Source organism: Canis lupus, unplaced genomic scaffold (assembly GCF_011100685.1).
Source record: "Canis lupus familiaris isolate Mischka breed German Shepherd unplaced genomic scaffold, alternate assembly UU_Cfam_GSD_1.0 chrUn_S1655H1849, whole genome shotgun sequence".
Classification (NCBI taxonomy): domain Eukaryota; kingdom Metazoa; phylum Chordata; class Mammalia; order Carnivora; family Canidae; genus Canis; species Canis lupus.
This window is the reverse complement of record NW_023330500.1, coordinates 48108-61612: the sequence shown is the minus strand read 5'-3', so window position 1 is coordinate 61612 and position 13505 is coordinate 48108. Positions and strand designations below refer to the sequence as shown.

At 51.3% G+C, this 13505-nt stretch overlaps 1 protein-coding gene across 2 annotated transcripts; it reads left to right on the top strand.

The window, feature by feature from the left end:
• The first annotated feature begins 4 nt into the window (after window positions 1-4).
• On the top strand, window positions 5-13213 carry LOC119864256 (39S ribosomal protein L21, mitochondrial-like). Of its 2 annotated transcripts, XM_038589112.1 has the most exons (7): window positions 5-128; window positions 3813-3870; window positions 6451-6536; window positions 7592-7755; window positions 10160-10212; window positions 11117-11220; window positions 13098-13213. In XM_038589112.1, the coding sequence occupies exons 1-7, from the start codon at window positions 29-31 to the stop codon at window positions 13160-13162; spliced, it is 630 nt and encodes a 209-aa protein (XP_038445040.1). In that variant the 5' UTR covers window positions 5-28; the 3' UTR covers window positions 13163-13213. The 2 variants fall into 2 exon arrangements, with proteins under 2 accessions (XP_038445040.1, XP_038445041.1); XM_038589113.1 differs by lacking the exons at window positions 5-128; window positions 3813-3870 and adding an exon at window positions 4602-4660.
• The last annotated feature ends 292 nt before the right edge of the window (window positions 13214-13505 follow it).

The window sequence follows — 13505 nt, the reverse complement described above, 5'->3', positions numbered from 1 at the left end:
TTCCGCTTCCGGCCGAGGCTGCGGGAAGATGGCGGCGGCCGTGGCGGCCCGCGCCGTGCCCGTGTGCTTCCGACGGCTGCTGTGCGCCTGCAGCCGCCGCGGCCCGAGAGCCGCAGGGCCCGGAGCCGGTGAGAGGCGGGCAGCGGGGTGGGAGGCGGGCAGCGCGGCGTGCGGGTCCGCGTCCGCCCCATGCCTTCGGCGTCGGCCGCTTGCTGTCGGCGCGGTGACCGGCACGGCGCTGGCCTTGCGGTCGGGGCAGCCCAGGCTCGGCCTGGTGCCTTTCGTTAGCAGTGACGTTCGCCAAAGGCACTATCTTGGCTTGAAGTGACTGGCGTGCCTGTTTTATTTATTTGAGGGACAGCGCGCGCGCGCACCTGAGCAGGGGCAGGGGCAGGGGCAGAGGGAGCGGGAGAGCGGGGAGCCCGGAGCGGGGCTGGGGCCGGGCACCAGGATCGGAACCTGAGCCACCCCCTGCCCCCAACCATGTTTTCAAAATAGGCCCGGGGACGCCTGGGTGGCCGGCGGCTGAGGTCTGTCTGCGCCCCAGGTCGCGATCCCGAGGTCCTGGGATCCAGCCCCACGTCTGCCTCTCTCTGTGTGTTCGTCCTGAATAGATAAATAAGATCTTTTTAAAAATAGGGCTAAGTGTACATTTGCGGATATTGAAGAAGTGTTCTCCTTAGATACAACAGTGCTTCGGTGATGTGTTTCTAAAGAATATTTTCTTTCCGTGGAAGCACGTTGACATCTCTGCTGCTCAAGCAGTGTATCTGTGATTCACTTAAAAATCATTGCGAAGTTGGGCCAGAGACCCTGTACACCCAAAAATGGGCAACGCGAGTTGATAACCGTCGAATCTGCGTGAAGGCTCTGGACTCTCGATTCTGTCCTCTTTACTTTCTCGTGTGTTTGACGTTTTCCATTAGTAAAAGTCAGGTTTAGGGAGGGAGGGACAGTTTTACAAAAGCGGTGGAAATTATTCCCTTGTCCTGACATAAGACCGCCTTTGGAACGCTGTGTTCAATTCCAGACTCCCCACTTTAAGAAACACAGGTAAGGTGGAGTTCACGGAAGGTGACCAGAATGGTAAGCAGCCAGGTCCTTGAGGAGTGAGAGAGGGGAACAGGATGGAAGACACCACAGTGCTCAGAGCTGTAGGACGACCCCGTGGGTGAGGAGGGAGCACATTTGTTCCTTCCGGGGTCCAGGACTGAGCCAAGGCCGTAGATGAGTTACAGTGAGGTGGCTTCCAAGGGAGGCGCGGAGTCCACTGCCAGGGCATATTCCAACCAGGGCTTCATTCATTTGCCCACCATTTACTGAGCACCTCTTATGCGCAAGCACTGATGGGGGGAAGGGTGGAATACATCGTAGACTTAAATAATCCCTGCTCTTAATGGTGCTAGTATTCTGATGGGGGAAGGGTGGCTGTGGAAAGACAGGCAACTTTTTTTTTTTTTTTAAGATTCTGAATATTTATGAGAGACACAGAGAGAGAAGCAGAGACACAGGCAGAGGGAGAAACAGGCTCCATGCAGGGAGCCCAACGTGGGACTTGATCCCAGGACCCCCAGGATTAGGCCGTCAGTTGAAGGCGCCGCTAAGCCACAGAGCCACCCAGGCTGCCCAAGAAGGAAATTTTTTAAAATAAATTACATAGTGTATTAGAAGCTGGTGAGTCTTAGGGAGAAAACTCAAGCATGAAGCGGGTGGGAGAGGGTCAGTTTTAAATAGGATAGTCCAGGAAGACCTCTCTACTGAGATGCTGTTTGAGTCCACCCAGAGAAAATGGGGGAGGGAGGTTTCAGGGGAAGAGCAGCCAAGGCACACACGCTTCGAGGCAGGCACTTGGCATGTGCCTGGCATGTTCCGAGAATAGCCAGGAAGCCAGAGTGGCAGGTGCAGAATGAACAAGAGGTAGAGCCTGAGACATGGGCTCAAAGCGAGCGAGAGAGAGAGAGGGGGCATCACACTGCCCGTGCCCTGTAGGCCCTTGTGAGGGTTTTGGCTTTTCTCTGAATTAAATAGGAAGCTCTTGGAGGGTTTTGGCAAAATAGTGACAAGATCTGACCTGAGTTTTCACAGCGTCACTCTAGCTGCTGCACAGAGAAGGGAGGTAATGGGGAGAGCAGGGTGTTAGTAATAATTCCAGCAAGATGTGATTGATGGTGGCTTGGGGGATTTAGGTGGTCAGACCCTGGATCTCGAAGAGAGAGCTGATCTGCTGATAGCTCTGAGGGTGTGAGAGAGGAAAGGGTCAAGAGGGACTGAGATTTTTTGGCCTGAGCAACTAGAAAGGTGACATTGCCATTTTGTGAGATGGGGAGGAAAAGCAGGCATGAGGGTGAATCTGGAGCCTTTGTAGTTTTTGAGATGCCTGTCAGACTTGCAAGTGGTGACAGCAAATGGACAAGTGGGTGGTCAAATCCAGGCTGCAGGTGTAAACCTGGGAGTCACCAGTGTAAACAAGATACTTAAATCCATTCATCTAGATACAATCACCCGAGGAATGGTCCCAGAAAAAGAAGAGATACGGCCGAACGAGGATCTAAATCCCAGGCACAGCAAGGTAGTAGAGGAGAACCCAGCCCAAGATACCAATAATTGGGAACACCTGCTAAGAGGTAGCTGTAATAGGGTGAATTTCATGGAAAGTACATTGTAGCTCAATATTTAAAAAAAAAAAAAAAAAACTAAATGCAGGACGACTGGGTGGCTCAGCAGTTAAGCACCTGCCTTCGGCCCAGGGTGTGATCTTGGAGTCCCGGAATCAAGTCCCACATCCGGCTCCCTGCATGGACCGTGCTTCTCTCCCTGCTTCTGTCTCTCATGAATAAATAAATAAAATCTTTAAAAATAAAAAATAAAAATCAAACACATCAGTAGATGCAAGAAATGTTTGGCGGGATTCGATATTCATAACGACAAGTCAAAGAACTAGATAGAGGAAACTTTTAATTCATTTTAAGTAGACTCCACACCCAGTGTGGGGCTCAAACTCACGACCCCGAGATCCAGAGCTGCATAGTCTACCGACTAAGCCAGCCAGGGGTCCCCATAGAGGAAACTTCAGTAACAGGACATCTTTAGAGGCAATGAATAAATAAATCCTCAACAGTTACTGAGTTGCTACCCTCTCCTTTTCTCTTCTAAGCTCCACATTTGATTTCTGGGCCTTTGTCCCTTGGTGTATTAGTCATCTACTGCTGCATCATAAGTCACCCCAAAACTTGGCAGCTTAGCGTGGTTGACATTTGTCATGTCCCACCATTTCCAATGGTCAGGAGTAGTACAGGAGCAGGTTAGCTGGGTGGTTCTGGCTCTCAAGCTGCCCTCAGGCTGTCTGCTGGGGCGGGATCTTCTGTTTCCCAGCTCACAACCTTAGTCATGGGCAGGAGGCCTCCATTCTACTCTTTTATAACGTAATTTCAGAAGTGTTGTGCTATCACGTCTCGGCCACATGTCATTGGTCACAGAAACCAACTCCATTTGGGAGGGACAGCATGGGTGAGCCTAGCAGGAGATGGGCTCCTCAGGCCGTCTGGGAGGCAGAGAACAGCATCTGACCCTACGGGGCACTTGGCGATCAAGGAACAGGTCAGTGGGTGAGGGTTCTTGTTTTAGGCCCTTTTCAATGATGTGATGAACAGATGGACACACACAAGTAATAACCACAAGCAATGGTGTTTTAGCTTTGTCAACGGAGATTTTTTCCACAGACACGTTGTGACCTGGTGCTCCAACTCCAGCACCAGCAATGAAGAGCAGTGGCATTTCTTACCACTAATGATCACCGTTTCTTGTTTCCTCAGCTTCCCTGGGATCTGCTTCCCAAAGATTTGGTTCACAGAGTACTTCAGTTCCACAAGGGTAATGTCAAAACATGGGTTTGAGTGACTCTTCCTTTGTAGGACTATCTTTCTAAAGTCAGAACGGCCTATGTGTGGGTTTTCAATGATATTTACATTTTCTCATACCTTTTTTGATAGTACTTTTAGAACCCTTGACATAAACATCCATGGAACATCCAGAGTCCAAAGATGAATGTGCTTTTAGGCCTTGCATAGCTGTATTTTATTTAAAAAATCTAGTAGCTCCCGGGATCCCTGGGTGGCGCAGCGGTTTGGCACCTGCCTTTGGCCCAGGGCGCGATCCTGGAGACCCGGGATCGAATCCCACGTCGGGCTCCTGGTGCATGGAGCCTGCTTCTCCCTCTGCCTGTGTCTCTGCGCCTCTCTCTCTCTCTGTGACTATCATAAATAAATAAAAATTTAAAAATAAATTAAAAAATAAAAAATCTATTAGCTCCTAATTAGAGGCTTCTAACCGGAGAGCTAGAATCACAAGAAGGTTGGATCAGAATTTTTAGGAAAAACTTAAATATCTCTTGGAAGAACATATTCAGTATTAAAATATCACTCTTAGAGGAAAAAATCTTTTTTTAATTTTTTTTTAAGATTTTATTTACTTTGGGAAGGGGAAAAAGAAGGAGAGAGAGGATCTCAAGCAGACTCCCAGCTGCGCCTGAAGCCCAAACACAGGGTTGGGTCCCAGGACCCTAAGATCACCACCTGAGTTGAAATCAGAAGTTGGATGCTTAACCGACTGAGCCACCCATGCACCCCAGGGAGAAAAAAACCTTTAATGTAAACTACAGAAGGTAAATTTGACAAAATCCCACCCAAATTCCCAGTAGGAATATCCAAAAGCAGTAGAGGGTAGCAGTGAAGAGTAAGGAAGCTCCTGGTCCTGTCCCAGTCCCACCCCTCACAACCCAGGGGCCCATGAGCAAAGTAGTCCACTCTGAGCTTTGTGCAAGATGGATATGGTGTTAGTATCTCTCTCAGTGGAGTCCTCTGCGCGTTCAATAAATTTGCACATTTAAAGAGCTTAGGACTAAATAAATAAATAAATAAAAAATAAATAAATAATAGCTAGCTAGCTTAGGACAGTGCTTGGCGTACCATGAGTTGTTATGGGGTATCAGCTGCTCCTGCATTCCCAACTCAGAAGTGGGAAGATTCGGGGGGCTTTTATGTTTCTCAAAAGATGAAGTCGAAAAACAGAATCAGATTAGAGAGAGAGAGATCCTAAGGCAGAACATTAGTTAATTTGAGTTAATCTTTCTCTTTCCCCATGAGTTCCAGGTCTCCAGCATCTGTTGTCTTATAGTCTGTCTCATAGGGAGGGCCGGGCCCAGCAAGGGGACCAGAGCTCCCACGATTGGACTCTCCTCCTCCTTGTCTGTCAGAGATCATTGCTTGGCCACAGGGTGGGAACGTGTTTCCAGGTGCCCTGAGATTAGCACAGTGGATGAGCTCAGTTTCATTTTTTGGCCGGTTGACACCAAAGTGATTAGAGCCACAGCATGGGGAGCATTCGTTGTACGCACCCAAGTGGGGCTCCTGATGGAACTCTGCAGCAGAAAGACGGACATTTCCCTCTCTGGTGGCAAACAGCAATAGAAGCTTTAAAACCATTCTGAATAATTCAATTTGGGCTCTACTGAGCTCTCCCCTCTCCATAGATTTCAGGAATTCAAGGCAGAAGTAGATCAAGAAGTGAGAAAGACCCTGCCACCTTTTGCCTCTGTGCTCCCTCCCTGTGCACCCAGCTTGTTTCCTCCAGGCCGAGCGGAGGGAGGGGCAGACCCTGGCTGCAGCAGCACTGCTCCCGCGTGCATCTCCACACTGCCCGGTCCTTCCGGGCACACCATCCCTCCTGATCCTGCACAGCCCTGGGGACAGGTGTTTTTGTTCCCATTTGCTCAGTGAAAGAAACTGGAGCACAGAATAGTGAGATGGTTGCCAAGGTCCTGTTAGTCTGGTGACAGAGGCGGGGCTCCAACCCCTGTCTGTGCACAAAGGCCAAGCAGACTCTTACCTGGTGGGAGTTAGAGGTAAGGGCTGAGCAGCAAAGTGTTCCTGTCACTGGAGCCCTGCCCTCAGAGCCCCTGAGTGTTAGACTGGCACTGCAGCACGGTTGGGAGGCAGAGAATGTCTTGCCTTTGGGTGGAGCGTTGGGGGTGGCAAAGGAGGGGCATCGATGCAGCCCACACCTCTAAGAGAACATGTACCCTGACACTAAGAAAGAGAGTCCTGTCTTCTCGGATGAGCCACCGGCCCAGGGGGGTAGTTCTTCTGAGGAGGGGCGCTTCTGGGATGAAATGGTTGGAATTCCCGTTTTGATTTTTTTTTTTTTTTTTTTCCGTTTTGATTATTGAGTAATTAGTGGATGTTTCTTGAAATATGTGGCCCTTCTGAGAAGATGTGCGGTCACACAGAGGGGCAAGTCTGTACTGAGAGTCCCGTGTCCACATGGCCCGGGGCCTCCTGGGAGCATATGGCAGGCATAGCCCTGTCCCCCCAGCTTGAGCACAGCCGTTTCTCACAGATCCTGAACTGTCTTTTTCCATGGGCATGCCGTGTACATGTAAAATCTGTTTTACAGGTACGTTCCTAAAACATCACTGAGTTCACCACCTTGGCCAGAAGTTGTCCTGCCAGACCCAGCTGAGGAGACCAGACACCATGCAGGTACCAGATGTGGAAACGAGGGCGGTACCCCCTATTTCTCCCCCGACAAGGTGGTCCCCTGGCCACAGAACAGGATCTCACATTTCCAGGGGCCCTGAGACTCAGCACGGTGTGAATGCTCAGGCTCGTTTTTGCCACTTGACACAGATTCAAACCCTCGCGAGCACCAGCCACAGTCCAAGCAGGCAGTGTAAGCAAGGGAGGACCCCCGGCTCCACCTATGTCCACGCTGTTGGTGGAAACACAGTGGCAGGAAAAGATTTCTCCGCCATCAGAAGAACCATGTGCATGGTGGTCAGTAGGTGTGGGTGCAGCCTGGGAGTTGGAGAAACTCGGGGTGTCAGGATTCCTGTCGACCCAGAGCGTGTCCCGTGAGGAGGGACAATGTGGCCGGCCACCGTTGCCACGAGGGAGCCCGGTGTCCTCTGCCTTACAAGGCTGGAAACGCAGGTCAGCGCGTGGCATCTTCTGGTTTTAAAGTACCGTTTGAGATGTGGTGCCAGATAAACAGTGCTCTGCCCTTTCTCCGGGAGCAGCTCGGGCCTGACTCTTTCCAGGGCAGGCACCGTGCACTCCTGTCCCAGCACCCAGCCTCAGGCCAGGCTGGGCAGGTCAAGGCTCACAGATGCTTATCAGACAGCAAACAGGGCAGGAGAGAAGGGATCGCGACCTGAGGTGAGGCAGTGGAAGCCCGGAGCTGTGCGGGCTGTGCGGGCAGAGGCTTCCAGGTGGACCTAGCACCACAGGGTGTAATTCTAGCTTTTCCTGGTTTGCAAAAAGGCCTCTGCTCTCACTTTGCTAGTCCTCTGGCTTTTTCTTACAGAAGACTGGGAATCCAATGGGGTGAAGGTCTTTGCACCCCAGAGTCACAGGGACGGAGCCAGGTGCACCTAGTGCTCAGGCTAGAGAATCACGGGCGGCAGCCCCACCGCCACTTCCCATCCCACTGAGGGAGAGCAGGGGACCTGGGGCCTTGTATGACTGTCCCTGCAGGCCTGTGCCAATGGGAGTAGCTGACCGGCTGGCCACCTGGCCTGCTTTCTCCCCGCTCCTAGAGGTCGTGGGGAAGGTGAACGAGCTGATCGCCACAGGCCAGTATGGCAGGCTGTTTGCTGTGGTGCACTTCGCCAGCCACCAGTGGAAGGTGACCTCTGAGGACCTGATTTTAATCAACAACGAATTAGACATTGCATGTGGAGAGAGGATACGGCTGGAGAAGGTGAGTGCAACAGGGTCTGTGTGCCCCAGGAGTTCAGTCACCAGGTGTGCTATCCTGGGGAGCCTTCCTCAGGTCAGCGGGAGAGGGTGAGCAGAGCCAAGGGACAGGAGAGGGCAGGTGTCCCCTTGGGGGTGGCTGAAGCCCAGCAGGGCGAGGGACTGCAAGGGCAGCTCAGGAGACTTCCCCTCACAGGGAGGCGGGCCACCCTTCCTCCAAGGAAAACACGTGTGCTGATGGAGCTCCCGTCTCAGGAGCACCCTCCCTTAGAGCGTAATGAGCATCCCGGTTGCAGACAGGGGTTCAGCCCCACACTGACGGGGCGAGTGTTTCTGCAGGAACACTACTGTGGTGTTAGACTTGATGGCTGCTGCTTTTAAGCAGAAGGACTGGTTTTAGAGGCATTTCCCAGGGACTGGTATGTCTACCGGCCATTCCACACTGCTTGGTCTGCATGTTTAGCCTGGTATTTCTACCCATCACTTACAATTCTTCTTGTTGTTTGGGGCAGACTTCTTTGTTTTTTTCTTATTCTATTTATAAAAGTATATCAAATGTAAGTTTTCAGGGGTGCCTGGGTGGCTCAGTCAGCTGAGCATCAGATTCTTGTTTTCACCTCAGGTCGTGGTCTCAGAATCAGATCAAGCCCCACATCGGGCTCTGCACTCGAGATAGAGTCTGCTTGGGACTGTGTCTCCCTCTCCCTCTGTGCATTCTCTCACCCACTCACTCTCTCTCTAATAAGTTCTAATATATATTTATATATGTATATATGAGCTTTCTATATTAGATCGTTTTTCTAGGATGTGTTTAACTGCTAACATAATGTGCCATAGCATATATGGGTTTTTTTATTGATTAAAACTCCTCTTTTGTGGTTGCAGAGTTTTTGTGTACTTAAACCAAAACTCTGGTTTTTTTAAGATTTTATTTATTCATTTGACAGAGAGAGAGAGAGAGAGAGAGACAGAGCACAAGCAGGGGGAGCAGCAGAGGGAGAGGGAGAAGTAGGCTCCCTGCTCACCCAACGCAGGACTCAATCCCAGGACCCCGGGATCACGACCTGAGCCAAAGGCAGATGCTCAACCACTGAGCCCCCTTAAACTCTTGTTTCTAAGATGCTGTTCTCAGCCGGTGAACTGAGCTCAGAGCTGAACTAATCAACCATATAGGGCTTCAACAGCCAGGAGGACTTACTTCTCCTTAATGACAGTGGCTCTGTCATGAGCTCATGGGCAAGGGCACACTTACTCTATATAACATCTAAAATAAGTAGGAGACTTTAGAGGTATATCTGACCATTTTTGAAAGGGAATTTTTTTTTCTTAAGTTTTTTTTTTTTTTAGTAATTTACACCCAACATGAGGCTCAAATTTATGACCCCAAGATTGAGAGTCATGCATTCCACGAACTGAGCCAACCAGGTACCCCCTATAAAGATATCATTTTGAAACATTTCACATTAACAAAAACATTCTAGAAACCACCACCTAACGCAAACTGTTTTTCCTAACTTAGGAAATGCAGGGATCCCTGGGTGGCGCAGCGGTTTGGCGCCTGCCTTTGGCCGGGGGCAGATCCTGGAGACCCGGGATCGAATCCCACATCGGGCTCCCGGTGCATGGAGCCTGCTTCTCCCTCTGCCTGTGTCTCTGCCTCTCTGTCTCTCTCTGTGTGACTATCATGAATAAATAAATAAAATCTTTAAAAAAAAAAAAAAAAAAAAGGAAATGCAGTAGAAGAGAACGTGTCACCCTGAAAGTGACTGTAATACAGTGTTTTGATTATTTGTCATCATCGAACATATGAAGTCCGTTGATGTTGTTGTAAAATACACTTCACCTTAAAATATTTAAGCTTTATGTCATTGGGTGTTTTTCTCATCTGCCCTTGTAATGCAAAGATGCGTTCATCTGAGGCCGCACTTGGCCATGCAAAGGACAGTTGTTGAAACATCCACGTGGAATTTTGCAATCTTTAAAAAATACACTTGAACCTAAATCTTGGCAGAATTAGCAGTGTTATAAACTGCTTCCAAGGACACCGCAGTAGGATTTTCGCCGTATATAACTTTCTATAAAAAGTAAAAAAAAAAAAAAAAAAGCCACCGTTATTTACACAGGCGGTTGACACTCTTCTCTGGAAGCACAATCACCGAGTCAGGTACTCAACGACACTTGTCCTGGCTGCACTGATGGGCCTATCTGGGAGGTAGCCGCAGCTCTGTGGCTCAGCAGCCAGGGGCTGGCTCACATTCTCACTGGTTTGAACCCTGAGGAACAGCTAGTAGGCTGGCAGATCAAGTCCGTAGCACACTGTTGGGTGGCTGGTTCCTTCCTCATGCTCCATTGTTTGCATCACTGACTTTACTGTCACTTGTTGGTAACATGCCTGTTTCATTTCCCAGGTCCTATTGGTTGGAGCTGACAACTTCACGTTACTTGGCAAGCCACTCCTTGGGTAACGCGCTCACTAATGCTGGGCTTTGTCTAGGGCCTGCACGATCTGTGAGGGAGGCCATGCAGAGGACACCCAGGCCAGACCATTGTTCTATTACAATTTATTACAGTGGAGACTTGTACGATTTGTTGACAGACCACCCTGTCTCTTTTTTCTTCTCTTCTCTTTTCTTTTTTGTAAAGTAAACACTCTCCCCACATGTGGCTCAAACTCACAACCCCAAGATCAAGAGTCCCACACTTCTCCAACTGGGACACCAGGTGCCCCTGTGCTGTTCTCTTTTATTAGTATCAGGTTATAATTCACATACAGTATCGTATCCATGTCAGGTGTACACGATGTCTTGGTACATTACAGAGTGCAGTCCGCCATGGGCCTATTGCCCTGGGTCACCTCCCAAAATGATTACAGTGTTGTGGACCATATTCCTGGTGCTGAGCCACCCCCCCATGGCTGGTTTATTTCACAGCCAGAAGTTCACACCTCTTAGTCCCCTTTTCTTTTCTTTTCTTTTCTTTTTTCTTTTTAAGATTTTATTTATTTATTTATGAGAGACACAGAGAGAGAGACAGAAACAGACACAGAGAGAGCGAGAAGCAGGCTCCATGCAGGGAGCCTGACACGGGACTTGATCCTGGGTCTTCAGGATCATACCATAGGCTAAAGGCGGCACTAAACCACTGAGCCACGTGGGCTGCCCCCCCCCCCTCTCATTTTGCCCATTGCCCCTGCCTCCTCCCCTTCTGTCGTGCTTCTTTGAGGTTTTCAAATTATCTGCAGGGAGGGTATAATTTATAATCAGCAGAAAAGAAAGTAAAACTTTGTTTTGGAAATTCTTACACACCATTAGTAAGATTGAAAAATAATTAAGAAGGTAGGTCATTGTTTATTTTCTTCTTTCTAGAAAGGATCTCGTTCGAGTAGAAGCCACGGTCATCGAAAAGACAGAATCATGGCCAAAAATTAATATGAAATTTAAGAAGAGGAAAAACTACAGGAAGACGAAAGGTGAGTTAGACAAAGTGTGGCTGGTGCCCCGTCCCCACTGTGCTCGGTCCCCCACTATGCTCGGTCCTGTGGCTGCTGGCAGGGACAGCGGCCACAGACACGGGACGGAGCTCAGCCCCGGTCTCCTGGGTTAGATGGGGCCGGGCAGGTAGAAGTCACTCGTAAGCAGAGCAGGGGTGTGGAGGGAGGGGCCCTGGGACCTCAGCCACTGCCACTGGACCACAATGTGCCAGCAGGTCACAATGGCAAGGGGAACATTTGCCTTCACCTCAGACTGGCACAGCATGTCCCATGACCCACGGACGGGCATCAGTGGCAGCACCATTTGTGCCAGAAGCACCAGAGGTGACTCCTGTCCAGCATGGAGACTCGATAAATAAACGGGGTGGGGCAAGGCAGTCCTCTCAGCAGAGCATTCCCCCCGCAGTGCCATGAGCAAACTGCCACTCCACACGAGAACCGGAAGGAATCTTAGATAACTGGTGGGACCTGAGCAACACCTGACCTTGTGCCTCTGGGTACATATATCCAGGGGTGGACGGAGGCCTGAGGAAGAGGGCCGTTGGTTGACAGAGAAGGGAGAGCCAGCGTGGGATGGGGTGAGGAGCATAGGGTGAAGGGCCGTGCAGAGTGTGGCTTGGTGATGAAGTGAGTGTCCCTCTGATGGCCTCACTGCCGGGCAGGAAGTCCAGGGGTCTCCTGGGGACGGCGGGGGTGGAGGGAAGGTTCAGGTGGGAAGGGGTGAGGTCAAGGGTCAAAGTGAAGGAGCAAAACTGACTATGGACGAGAGAGGGAACTGGCAGGGTATGTCAGCCCGGGAGCTGCGTAACGTGCTGGCAGGTACAGCATGAGGGCCAGGGGCAGGGGCAGGGCGGATGCTGACCATTGGTGTCCAAATACTTGGGCTGCACAGCGGGGAGAGGTGGCCCTGATGTGGTCTAAGGAGACCCGGAGTAGAGCAGCAGCAGTGAATGTGACGGGTGATTTCACAGCACAGACCTCACCCATGGGTGCCCCCCTCCCGCCAGGTGTGAGGGAGCAGCGGGGCCCTGGGGTGGGTTCAGCAGCCAGTTAGCGGGAAGAGGAGAGGAAGCCTCTTGCGGTGGCTCTTTGGGGCACGCTGCAGGGGTGTCCCAGACTATGGTACGAGAGGTCGGGAAGGTGAGGGCATCTCCTGAGTGAGGGCAGTAGCCCCCAGGTGGGGGCCAGGCCCCACACATCCAAGATGGAGGGTCCTGGGACACATGGGGTCACAGGAGGCCCCAGGTAGGTGCCAGACCAGCTGTCACTCCACTTTCTGCCCCTCCCCATCTTGAGGGAGTGCCAGTTGAGGCCTGGCCTGTGCTTCCCCCAACTCGTCCTGTCCCCATTAGCTTTCTTTGGTCCAGTCCGTGGCCACCCCCCACAGCCCCGTGAATCCACAAGCAGGAACAGGCCCATCCCTGCAGTAGGCACCCCTGGAAGTCACAACCCCCCGTAAGGTGGGGGCTCCTCAAGCCTAGGACCCACAGGTGTGGGATCCTGTCTGGGAAGTGTATAGCATGCACAGTCCTCAGTCACCCTCATCACCACTGGCCTGAGCTGCCAGTATTGGGGAGGTGCTAAAATACCCTGACAGAGTAGGCTGGCTCCGCCTCAGGTCAGGTTCACAGGAGCCTCTCCTCCACCCTCTGCTGCTTCTGAAGGGGCTCCCGGAGCATGGGGCAGGACAGGCACGTGGCCAGCGGGGTCCCCATGGGGCCTGGGTTCCGCCTGGGGAGGGCCAGTGCCAGGCCGACCCCCCGTGGAAAGAGCAGGTGGTCCAGCCACAGGGTCTCACTGTGGCTCATGAACACCGCAGACGTGGCCAAGCTGTGACCCTGTTCTCTCTCTTCCAGTTATCGTGAACCCACAGACTGTCCTTCGGATAAACACCATTGAGATCGCTCCATCTTTGTGCTGATCCTGAAGCTCATGTTTACAGAATGTAAAAATAAACCCCTGTTTTTGGACACCGAGTTTCAGAATTTCTATATAAAAAGCTTTGCATTCCTGTGACAGATTGTTCTAGCTTGAGTGCCACGTCTGTGAGCTTAGTTCTGTAAGCAGCAGCCTCCCCAAGCCAGAGAAGCCTGGAAATCAGGAAGAAGCACGAGCACGGCCCTCCGGGGGCTGCAGCCTGCAGGCTTGTTTGAGAGACAAAGTCGCGTTCTTGGCTGCTGTCCACTATCCACCCCACTGCAGGTGGCAGGGCCCCAGGGCGTGGTGTGGGGACACAGCTGGGCCCTGGGAGCTCACACCACCTT